The sequence below is a fragment of the Thermobia domestica genome, chromosome 4 (genome assembly GCF_964235325.1).
Source record: "Thermobia domestica chromosome 4, izTheDome1.hap1.1, whole genome shotgun sequence".
In the NCBI taxonomy this organism is placed as follows: Eukaryota; Metazoa; Arthropoda; class Insecta; order Zygentoma; family Lepismatidae; genus Thermobia; species Thermobia domestica.
Window position 1 is genome coordinate 14247682 of NC_137457.1, and position 13470 is coordinate 14261151.

A 13470-nucleotide genomic window follows, 5' to 3' on the forward strand; every position below is an offset into this window, starting at 1 on the left:
TAGTAGTAGTAGTAGTAGTATTGTTAATCATGATTGCGCTATGATATCATCGCATGGATGTGTTGTTGGAAACTAGTATTAAGATGTATCTGGAATAATATTGATAATTACAATAAAAAAACGTTAATAAATCAAAATTAACCGTTTTGTCAAACTGTTATCATCACTTTCTAACGTTCTCTTTTTAAAATTTTTATAGGATACATCAAAACACCGAAAACTGGCTTAAGAAGTAGTGCTCGGAGAAAGTATAGATACAAAGGATAGGCTTCTGTAGTTTTGCACGGACTGTCAGTTTCCATAATTAAAGCTTCTTGGTGAAATATAATTAAGTCAAAATTTAAGAGATAGTTTTGAGACTCAAAGAAGTTCGTTTTAGTTCTTTTTTTTTTTTTTCATTTTGTAATATCGTAAACCAAAAAATAATGCTATATTGTGTACGTTTTATGTATTTGTCATTATATTTCCTGAAAAGAATTAGACTTTATGCAACATTAACATGAACATTAATTGTAATATATTTAATTTAAATTTCAAGGACAAAACTATAGTTGGGAGGTGATGGAAAGTTATAATTCAATTAACATTAACAGTTGTAAAATTATCTTTCTTACTTTCAAAGAATTTACTGCACATTACATTTTTGTAACATACGTATGAAAGAGTTGTCAGTTGCAGAAAACGTGGCTCAAATCAGAAATTTAAAAAAAATTACACATGAAATATCCGATTACTTGTCTAAATGATCGCTCTATTTCCTTCTGTTGCATATGGATGTAGAGTAACTTTCAAAGTTACTTAAGAATGCAAGTTTTCTCTAGTAGAAACAAGAAGTAACTAGTGAATTTAATAGTGTTGGCACCAATAAACATCTTCAAAGAAACATTAATATTGAATCTAAATGTACAACATTCAATTAAAACATATATACTCATTTTGTTCGTTAACAAGAAAATTAATACATGTACATTTGATAGTAATATATATTTTTTCATTGTAATGTACGAATTATAAATACAATTTGCCTATAAAAATGTTCACTGTGAAATAATAATGTAAACTGTAACTTCTAATGACAAGTATGTAAGTATCAAAAGATTTATATTATTTAATAATTCTGGAATTAAAAACTGAAACAGGCATTTTTGTGTTATCCTTTACTGTTATTAAAATCATGTTGAACTGTGTTTGTGTTGGAAATGATTTCAATACAAATAGCATTCAATTTTAAATGTTATTTTATGTCAAATATATAACATATGAGTAAATAAATACATTTCTTCTTTAGAAATAGTCTAACATTTACGCTACTTGTAATGTTACGCGTATTATTACAACTCTACTGTAAACAGTGGTGTATTTAGGGGGGGGCTTCCGGGCTTAAGCTTCCCCCCCGAAATCTTACTTACTATAGTAAAGTATATGAAATATCTTGCAGAATTTTCACATTTTCAAGCAAAGCCCCCCCCCTTCGAAAGTTAGCAAAGCCCTCCCCGAAGCAAAATCGTAAATATGCCACTGACTGTAAAATATAATACTCAATACAAAAATAAAATCCGAGCAAAGTAAATCAATAAATAAGGATTTATTATTTACTAAAAGTGATTTACTGTGGTAAAATTTTGGTCAAAGAAGTTCCAAACTAGAATGAACGGCACTTATACTCTATATATTGTACCTCAATTAGTCTGTAGATACACACGAATGTACTTGTACCATTCACAGAGTTTTATGGCTGTTGGTATTTATATAGTTCGTGATGGATATAATTTATTGTCTTGTTGGAGAAGGTAGTAATATATAACATGATTAAGAGTCTTCATCCCGGCGAAATTAAAATACCGCTAATTTTACAGTAATTATGTGATATCTACAAATAGATAAAAGATAATCGAAATGTGGAACAAGAGCGCCCTAGACAATATTATTTTACATGAGAAACCGTTATCACGACTCACTTATCTGCTTTCGATTTCGAGCCATTTTGAAAATCGGCATTTATTTTTGCATTTCTAAACAGCTGAAAACGGAAAGCCGCTAGCTGACTTGTTATAACGGTACCTCACGCAAAATAATATTGTCTAGGGAGCTCTTGTTCCATATTTCAATTATCTTTTATGTATTTGAAGATATCAGATAATTACTGTAAAATTAGCGGTATTTAATTTCGCCGGGATGAAGACTCTTAATGAATTTAGAAGAATATGTTCATAAGTAGAAATCAAGATAAAACGAAGTTTTCTAAGAGTTCTCAATGCATACAGGATATTTCCACCTCAGCAGCGAAACTACCTCAATCTTATCAACAAATAACGTCCAAAATTAACTTGTTTTTCTACAGCTAATATTATATATTGTAGAGAAAATAAATATATTGCGTAAGTGGCTCAATCCAAAATAAATGGAAACATATGGCAACCTATAAACAGAACAAACTTACAAATAAAATAACAGTTCAATCCACTGGAAATCTGCTTTGACAAAGAAAGGTACGATAAGGGGTTAGAGTGACCGAAAGATGGACTGCTCGTAAGTGTTTTGGTAGCACTTGCAATTGGAGGGTTTCTCTAAAAACGGGCAATACAATACAATGATCAAATCTTGTAACATATTTATTAAGGTAATGTTTCTTAACCTCTTTAGTGTCACTAGTAAAACAAAATAGTTTTCTCATGTAAATTTTGTTCGTTCCAAATATGCAAAGAATGAAATAAATTACTTCTTTTTGCACAGAGAAGTGACAATCATATTTCATAAGACACATTGGAACTCTGCCAATAAAAATTGAGAAACGACGTTCTGGTTGTGGTTTGTTCCCCTTGTCGCCCTACTACGTACGCCTATGTGTATTACATAAATATCCAACACCTAAAACACAGTCACATGTTCATAAAACCCAAGTGAAAAGATTCAAAATTTGAGATATTTCTAGATTATTATTAATAATATTTTATAACGGTTAGTTTCATAGCGTCGCATACAACACAAGATAAAACAAAAGGTCATCATTCCCCCCCTCCACACACACACACAAAAGAAAAGAAAAATAATCAACTGCGTATTTATCTCTAAGACTTTGAAAAGATAAATTAACAACATTACCAAAAATAAGGCTTTAAATCAAGAGAATTTGAATACTTATCTAACCGTGTCCTTTTTTTGTTTGTTTGTTTGTTTGTTTGTTTCTGCGATATTTTCTTTCCTTCTAAAATCATACCTAGAACCAACGGAAAGCGTTCTTCAACTGTCAAGTTTCTATCATATTTGCGAATTCCAAACGTTTCAGGTATTCCAAATTCTATAAGAGCTTTGTATAATATTTCTCTCCTAACCGAGTCATAAGCCTTTCTATAATCAATAAATACTCCCACTTCTTTTCGAGTATTTGTCGAATAGTAAATATTTGGCCGATAATTTGTCTAAATCCACAGTGATAATCTCCATTAATTTCATCTACGTATGGAACAAATTCAAACCGCTTAATTGTTGGTATTATTCGTTTGTGAACGAAAAGCCCTGTTCCTAATTGAAGATTTTTATTTCTTTCCCCGCAAAAGAACGTGAAATTTCCAGAATTCACAGTTCTATTTTCTTTCCACCTAACTTCCTGAACTAGGTCCATCCTGTATTTCTGTAAAGCATTCATTACAGATTTAAACGCGCCTGCCCTATAAAGACTTGTAATATTCCATGTTCCAAATGTCATGTCTGTTTTCTTTTGCTGAGGTCGTGCGAAGTGCCTTTTTTTTTTTGTTTACAGGATGAGGTTTTTAGCCTCACCCAAACCCCCAAGCTGGAGGACCACTTCTTGTCGTCTGTCCGCCACTGCTTATTCAGTATATTCGCTGCTAACCTATATATCTAGAGGCCTTCTCCGCAACCTGAGGACGCGCCATGCCGTGGTGACAGGAACCCACGTTACACGGATAACGTACATATAGCAGAAAGTAAACGCCCTGTCGGTCCTCATAGCCGAGCCTGCTAATAATGAAAATCGTTTTGGCATGAGCTCAAACTCGGTCCAAGGATTTTTTTTTTATTTTTTAAATTTTCGTAACGCTTTTTTCATTAAAATCAGATTGAAAATAATACTCAAAAATGATTTACCGATTTTTTTTAAAATTTTCATAACACTTTTTTCATTAAAATAAGCGTGAAGTTATACTATTTGGATTCATAGTAAAAGTAGTAGTAGTATTAGTAAAAGTGGTAGTAGTAGTAATAATAATAATAGTAGTAGTAGTAATAGTAGTAGTAGTAGTAATAGTATTAGTAGTAACGGGTTAGAAGGCCGGCATTTTCGGTTTTCTTCTCGACGTCAAATGGGCAAATTAAAGACGTGCCCAAATTTTTCCTTGCACTTTACATGACCAACTTAAAACAGCTAGGACTAGGATAGCGCACGAATACTGAAACGAAAACTCTGGCGACAGGAAAGACAAGTAAAAATATGCGTGTTTTATGTGCCATGTTGTCGCTGTATAACAAAAAATAATGCTAATTTTGTGTGTCGTATATGACACTCGGTGTAAGAAGAGGTTGAAGGAGTAACGTACGATATTCTACAACATTATATTAGACTTCCAATTATATAAAACGTATTCAATAACCAGTGTAAACTTACAAATAGTGTAAGACAATAAAATTTAATACATTAGTGGATTACATAAAATAACAATCAAAAAAGAAAGAGAGATAACAAAAAAGGGTAAATAAAGAAGAATAATTTGATATTCACTTTTTTAAAATTTTATATTGATAAAGGGAAAACCAGAAGCATACAGATTTCCCACATTTTACACCTGACAGTAATTATTTAAAGAGAAATCCGTTTTTCCCGTCCCGTAATGTCCCGTTTCTCCACATTATGTCGTACTTTATAAGGGGAATCGGTCAATTCAAAACTCACACATCATATATTGATATATATTACAGATATGAAACTAACGAATTGGATTAGGTTATTCCAACTATTACTGAAAAAAACATTAAGGAATTATGTTCGGACAATCTTTGTAAGTTGGAATTATATTATACTTAACACTATTTATACCTTAAGTAGTTGAATTAAGATTGTCTGTTTCAATTTTATTGATTTTCAAATTCAAACTTTTTGTCAATCGAGATGAAAGAAGCAGAACGAAATACCTACAAAATGGCGCAATGACAATATGTACTTGTTCATTATCTCTTCCTTTTTCTGATCAAAGTGTAGTCAATGTGATTGAATATAGTTTTTTTTTTTTTTTTTTTTTTTTAGAAATTCAAGTTTAAACAAGTAAGAAATTGGACCACTGATAAGATTGCGATCTAACTATTACACTGTAAGGTAGGAGGGAAGATAAACGGGCCCGCGGATTTTCGGTTCAAAATTGAACGCAATCTCTTCCTTAGGTCCCAAATAGTGTTTCCTGAAAATTTCAGACCGCGGAAACTTCAGAAAGGTGCCCAAAATTACTATAGAATTTACCAGATATGAGAAGGGAAGATAAACGGGCCCTCGGATTTTCGGTTCAAAATTGATCACAGCGTCTTCCTTAGGTCCCAAATAGTGTTTCCTGAAAATTTCAGACCGCGGAAACTTCAGAAAGGTGTCCAAAATTACTATAGAATTTACCAGATATGGACAGGGAAGATAAACGGGCCCTCGGATTTTCGGTTCAAAATTGATCACAGCGTCTTCCTTAGGTCCCAAATAGTGTTTCATGAAACATTTAGGCCGCGGAAACTTCAAAAAGATGCCCAGAATTACTACAGAATTTACCTGATATGGGCAGGGTAGATAAACTGACCCAAACTGACACAACGTCTTCCTTAGGTCTCAAATAGGGTTTCCTGAAAATTGCAGACCGCGGAAACTTAAAAAAAAGAAAAAGATCAGATTGCTTACTGAACGCACTCGACATGAAATAGATATATTGTAACGACTTAGAGATTCCATAATGTTATACAGTACAGTACCATGTAGTTTCAACAAAAGTAATCTTTATTATATTGTTTGTTATACACAAAAAAGTGAAAAACCTAAAGCTAATTGCAGTACGTCTGTTTCCTTCTTGTTGGACAGACGATTTATTCTATGTCTATGAGGAAAAAGGAAGAAAAAAGAAAAGTTGGTCAGATGGACCCTGGCGCGAAAAGAGCAAAAATGAATTGAGTTCCCACACAACCAAAAAATAACCGAAAATCCAAAGTCCCGTTTATCTTCCCTGCCCATATCTGGTAAATTCTATAGTAATTTTGGGCACCTTTCTGAAGCTTCCGCGGTCTGAAATTTTCAGGAAACACTATTTGGGACCTAAGGATGACGTTGTGATCAATTTTGAACCGAAAATCCGAGGGCCCGTTTATCTTCCCTGCCCATATCTGGTAAATTCTATAGTAATTTTGGGCACCTTTCTGAAGTTTCCGCGGTCTGAAATTTTCAGGAAACACTATTTGGGACCTAAGGAAGACGTTGTGATCAATTTTGAACCGAAAATCCGAGGGCCCGTTTATCTTCCCTGTCCATATCTGGTAAATTCTATAGTAAATTTGGACACCTTACTGAAGTTTCCGCGGTCTAAAATTTTCAGGAAACACTATTTGGGACCTAAGGAAGACGTTGTGATCAATTTTGAACCGAAAATCCGAGGGCCCGTTTATCTTCCCTGCCCATATCTGGTAAATTCTATAGTAATTTTGGGCACCTTCCTGAAGTTTCCGCGGTCTGAAATTTTCAGGAAACACTATTTGGGATCTAAGAAAGAGGTTGTGATCAATTTTGAACCGAAAATCCGAGGGCACGTTTATCTTCCCTGCCCATATCTGGTAAATTCTATAGTAATTTTGGGCACCTTTTTGAAGCTTCCGCGGTCTGAAATTTTCACGAAACACTATTTGGGACCTAAGGAAGACGTTGTGATCAATTTTGAACCGAAAATCCGAGGGCCCGTTTATCTTCCCTGTCCATATCTGGTAAATTCTATAGTAATTTTGGGCACCTTCCTTAAGTTTCCGCGGTCTGAAATTTTCAGGAAACACTATTTGGGACCTAAGGAAGACGTTGTGATCAATTTTGAACCGAAAATCCGAGGGCCCGTTTATCTTCCCTTCCCATATCTGGTAAATTCTATAGTAATTTTGGGCACCTTTCTGAAGTTTCCGCGGCCTGAAATTTTCAGGAAACACTATTTGGGACCTAAGGAAGACGTTGTGATCAATTTTGAACCGAAAATCCGAGGGCCCGTTTATCTTCCCTGTCCATATCTGGTAAATTCTATAGTAATTTTGGGCACCTTTCTGAAGTTTCCGCGGTCTGAAATTTTCAGGAAACACTATTTGGGACCTAAGGAAGACGTTGTGATCAATTTTGAACCGAAAATCCGCGGGCCCGTTTATCTTCCCTGCCCATATCTGGTAAATTCTATAGTAATTTTGGGCACCTTTTTGAAGTTTCCGCGGTCTGAAATTTTCAGGAAAGACTATTTGGGACCTAGGGAAGAGGTTGTGATCAATTTTGAACCGAAAATCCGAGGGCCCGTTTATCTTCTCTCCTACCACACTGTAATAGTTATATTTAGTAACAAGCAATTGTGTTATTTAACAAACGACGTTTCACACAAATTGATTCTCTTAATTATCGCAAATAAATTTCTTTTAATAGGAAACTATCATTGTGAACGAAACTGAGTTTTTTCTTCTCAATGAAACCTTCATTGACATTCAAATTGTTTCTGATCTCTTAAATCTGTAATCAAGGGCGCCGATTTCTATGTAAATTTTGGGGTGGGGGCTCATTCAGATGCGGATGACATATATATGAGGATTTTAAAACAAATTGCATTCAAATTATGCAAAATATTGTATATTCAAAAGTGCAATGAGGGGGCCCACATGAACTTTGGGGGGACACGGGCCCCCTGCCCCCCCCAGGATCGGCGCCCTTGTGTATAATGCTCCTAGAATATAGGCCTATATGTGATAATCCTTTCCTATTATGAGGATCACACTAGTTGGCCCTAGAATATTATAATGTTAGTACACCCATCCTTCAGCTCCGTTAGTCTACCAGTGACTCTTCAACGAATAAACTTTTAAATTCTGTTTCTTTGCAATAGAGGGCCAAATGGGATTATCTAGATAGAGTTCGTCAACGGAATAAATCCATTGACTTTTTCATGATAAATATGTGATGAACTTGGAGAGATTAAAAGGATTTCTTTAGGTTAACAGATTTTGTGGTTATACCTAAAATATTGATAAGCTTAAAACCCCACACACTTGGAGTATGAGAAGATAAACCTTAGAAAGTTGTTCTTGTTTGGCATGTAACGTACAATTAACGTAGCTGCACAGTTGGGAGTATTAGCATCAGTTCGTTTTACTAGTGAGTAAAATAATGCCTCTATATCAATGAAAGTGTGGCAATTGATTAAATCGGCTACCTAGTTATTCCTTCTTCAAGGAAACAATATTCTAAGGCAAATATCAAGAAAACAATGCATAAAATAAATATAAATGCGGACATTCAATCAATTCATAAATTTGTAGGAAAGAAGGGGCCACGGTGGCTGAGTGGTAGAGCATTCCGTCTGTGGTGCGTGGAGTCCCTTGTTCCATTCCCGCTCACGCTAAGTGAACTTGCTGGTGGACAAACACCGTATGAATGAGGTTTCTCGAGGTTTTCCCGTTTCCTCCCACTTTCTTTATTCCACAATTCCCTTTATTTCTGTTCTGCAACGTCTCCTTTAGCCTAGCCGGCTTAACCACCGGACTTAAAACTGAAATATTTCATATTTTTGTGGGAAAGGAAGCAAGAAAATTTGCAACACATTCTTCATATGCTGTCGAATGGGGCTGAATACAAAAGTACAAAATATTAATTCTGACTTTTAAAGAACAATTAAATATACTCCATATAAATACAAAATTGTAACTTTTAGGGTAAATATGAAAAATATGAGTTAAATTATTAATATAAACATAAAAATATCAGTTATCCTACCGAAATACAGTGTAATAGGCAAGGGCGCCCATGTTGTGGTTTCCAGAGGGAGAAGGCAAGTATAAGTGACATTTCAAATGTACTCTAAAATTTTGCGGTGACTATTCTAAATGGGGAACAAGCGCCCCCCCTTGCCCCCCCTTGATGGGCGCCCTTGGTAATAGGAGATCTTCCGTAAATATATCATATTAAATCTTGTTCTATAGGTAGGGCTGCGGTGACTCAGTGGTAGAGCGTTCACCTCTGGTGCTTGGGGTCTCGGATTCAAACCCTGCTCCCGCCAAGTGAACTTTGTGGTGGACAAACACCCACCGTGTGCGTGGGTTTTCTCGGGGTTCTCCCGTTTCCTCCCACTTTCTTCATTCCACCATTTCATTCATCTCTCATCATCACCGTCTCATTTAGCCTAACCGGCATAAACGTGGGACGTAAAACTCAAAAATTTCATTTCATTTCATTGTTCTATAGGTGCCTTTTGAAGCTGTAGAATACATATCAAACAAATCGAAGAAATGCAGTAACTTGGCCACATTTTCATAAAATATCACACGCTATGAAAAATATTTAAATATTAGCTTAATTTTCCACTATCCATTTCGAAGAAACAACAATTCTTTTGTAGAACTTTACCAATTAAGTAAAACATCACAATTCATACTATCGTAACCATATCGTATTTCATGCTACATTTTACTATACACTTGATTCAACGAATACTCTTCAAGCGCATTTGTCCTCTGTGCAGAGCCGTAATTACGAGGGGCGAGTGGGGCGGTTGCCCCGGGCGCTGATAGCATTCGGGCGCCGAACGAGCAAGCAGAAAGAAAGTGTTGGAAAGAAGTAAACGACGCTGCGCCCCGTAAAAGTATTGGTGCCCTATTAAATCAATATTATTGTCCGTTTGCAAGGAAATACATGTGCTAAAAAAATTATATTATGTCAAACATTTCAATAAGAGTAGCAAGTTTTTACTTATTACTTAAGAAAAGTTATTATATATGATTTCTTAATAACGATGTAATATACAAGATACCGAGTAATGACATAGTGTACGAAGGAACGTTTCCAAAGAAAGAAACGGTTGAAGGTTGAAATACGTGTTAAGCGTTTTGATTGTGATGAGTTTCGTCAGTTAATCCCGCTTTTCTATCCAATCGGATTAATCATAACGGTGAGAATGAAAATATGTAAATGAGAGGGGTGTAGAGACAAAAATGAACATAAATAAGGGGAATAATATTTTACAACTTGAAGCAGCTATAGAATAGAATCTTAAGGGGTCAGAACTTAACCCAACAAAATTCATCTTTCTCAAAGACTGACCACTAACAGTGTTTTTTTTTTTTTTCGTTGACATATGAAATGCTTCAAATCTGAAGGAATTTATTGGAATCATTTCTCCATCAACTACTTCTATCACCAGGATATTTTGCAATGGTCTGTCCAACCAACTTGATAAAAATTCAGCGTAGCACAACAAAATCTACTTCTTTTATAGTAAAAAAAGAAAGAAAAGAAAAGAAAAAGCTAGATAAGGAGAGTGTAGGGGCCAAGGGCGCCCAACAAGGGGGGCAAGGTGGGACGTCGCCCTCCCTAGAAGAAATTGTACTTCAGAATACCGAAAACCCAATAGAATTTTTACATTAGTTACAGCAAAATTTGAAACTATATTTGAAACGTCGCTTACACTTGCTCCCTTGGTAACTACAACATGGGCGTCCTTGGTAGGGGCGCCAAATTCTACCTCGCCCCAGGCGCCGAAATCTCCAGTTAAGCTCTGCCTCTGCTAGGTGCTCCTTCACCTACACCGCACCAATTCGAAACCAATTATATTGTGTCTTTTACTGAACTTCAAACGAGGAATGAATAGTTCACCTTAATCCCGTTGGCGCTGATGGATAGCATCACTCAACGACCAAACACTCGCTAATTTCCGTCCGATAGTAGTTACAAGGCTACAGGGTAGAAAACTGTATTTTTACGTCGCTGTGAATAATAGTATTTAAATGAAATTTGTAACATTTGAAAGAGACACTCAAATATTTTTACTACAACTCATAGACATTGAATATGGGCCGCACGAGTGGTGACGCAGCCATCAAGACGATATTCCCGTTCACACCACACACACTCCAACATATAAGATGAAATAGACTGGATGGCAACACTGATACGAACTTGCACTTCTTGCATGTTTTGAGGCAATGAGGGTACATAGACACAATCCTTAATGTAACCCCATAAAAATAAGTCACAGTCCTACAAATCAGGCGACCTCGGAGACCACTTGTCCCACAAGTCCAACATTTACAGATGGTCTCACTGAATGGCTTTTCCTTTGACCATATATGCAGCCAGAATAAAAAAAAATCACTTCACTGCTTCAAAATTGACGTGTGTGTAGACGCTTGATGTTGAAACTTGAAGACACGCTAAACTTTCACCAGACTCTCCGTGCTGTGATATTCCGAAATCCTTCAGCTTCGTCCTTGTAGGGTCGCCATAATTCCTTAAAACTTATTCTTTAACAGCAACGAAAGGAAATAAATTTACGTTAGTACATTACGGCCAGGGACTTACGCAGGAATTTATTTCGGGAGGGGTCCAAAGTTTTTCGGGGGGGAGTGAAACAATTTCAGGCTAAATTATAATAAAAATTGTAAAATTGCTCCTAAAATTAGACTAAATTTACAAAAAAGTTCGGATTTCGGGGGGAGGGTCCGGCCTCCAGGACCCACCCCCTGCGTATGTCCCTGATTACGGCATAATAGTACAGAAATATAAACCTTCCCAAGTGATCTCCAGCAGAAACAGTCACTACGTGCTGAATGTTCAACAATGAATCCATTTCGACTAATCACAAAGGTAAACACGAGTGAATTTTCTTTTTGTGTATTTAATCCCCTCCATTTTTTGACATTGTTGTCCATTGTTGACATGCACAAAATTATTTTTTTTTCAAATGTGACCAATTTCATTTAATACGATTTTCCAAAGCGACGTAGTACGACTTTAACGTATGATAGCATTTTTATGGATATGTTGTTGTATTACATAAACTCACGTAAAGTATCTAAAACGATTTTCAACAATACTGGTTTCCCGGCGGGAGCTCATGTGGTTCGGATTCCACGTTAATCAGTAGGCCCTCGTCTCATATAGCCTCGCTGCTGAACGGAACGTTAAACTCAAACTCAACTCAACTCAACAATACTGCATTTCACAAACATAAACACACATATAAATTACTGTAGAACAGGGGCGTCATTTCAGACTTTGCTTCGGGGGGGGCAAGAGCACCACCGACATAAGACTTTCACGTTTTGTACTAGTATATTAGTAGGCAATCTATTAAAGTATATGTATTCCTCAAACTCTTGGGGGGGGCAATTGCCCCCTCCTGCCCCCCTAAATGACGCCCCTGCTGTAGAACTACACCCCATATTTATCATCTATACTGAAACGAAAGAAATGGCCTCGCAAATACAATCGGAATGTCTTTCTCTGAAATGAGAATACACGGAAGTACGAACCAATAGGCGTGAAAATAGTGCCGCAGTGGCGATTAGTATAACTACTTGGGTACTGCAGTACCCCGATGTGTATTCCAGGGTTAAACACACACCACATCGGAATTCACAATAATATCAGCAGTACTTTTGATCTATTTTGTTAGTTATACCACATCCGATTGTGAATTTACATTCGATATATCACAGGTAATCAGTATTCTATAGTAACAATAAACAATGTGATTTCATTCCCGTTAGAAATATGAGCAAATATTTCAGAAACAACCAAAAATGCTAAATACTGTATGGCCAATGAACACAATAAATTTCCTTTTTTTTTTCAATTTCTTGTAAAATTGGAAATTCGCACTTGTGGTATTTTGCCACATCCACTGGTCTTTATTTATAATCTAATAGCATATATGATTCAACAAATGAGTTCTTTATAGAAATATTGATTGAGAGAAACTATCCAATTGTATTAACCCAGTCGTTACGTATGAAGTAAATAAAAGAATATTTTATTGTTTGTTTTATTGCCATTCACATGCAAAAAGTTTTACTACAAAAAAAAAATCCATCTCTCTACACACATTACCACAAGGTCCAATTGTAAAATGTCACAATTCTGATGTCAGAACCATTAACACACCTATTTCTCATTCACGAAACTACGTTATAATTCTGTATCTTGCTTCCGAAAATACTTTTGATATGTTATTGAATAAATCTTTGATGACAAAACGACACAAAATCAAGTTGATTCAGTTGAGAATGCTTCAAGATCAGTGTCAGAATGAACTTTAAAAGTATGGAGAGATGGAGCGGGAAGGATAACTGTCACTGTTCCTAAATATAAAAGAAAAATCCTTTTTTTCGCACCTTCTTCTCTTTCTCGCAAAAATTAGCAAAATATAATCTCTCTATGACTTACAGTTCTCGAAATATGGCTGCTTAAATATCTAGAAATTC

The 13470-nt window shown here is 35.7% G+C and overlaps 1 protein-coding gene across 3 annotated transcripts in view; it reads left to right on the forward strand.

The window, feature by feature from the left end:
* The window catches only part of LOC145683733 (uncharacterized), a 114896-nt gene extending 113754 nt beyond the window's left edge, over positions 1 to 1142 (forward strand). For all 3 annotated transcript variants that reach the window (XM_081755253.1, XM_081755254.1, XM_081755255.1), the window contains one exon: positions 200 to 1142. In XM_081755253.1, coding sequence (XP_081611379.1) covers positions 200 to 267 — 68 coding nt within the window. In that variant the 3' untranslated portion in view covers positions 268 to 1142. The remainder of the gene's footprint in view (positions 1 to 199) is intronic.
* Positions 1143 to 13470: the final 12328 nt, after the last annotated feature.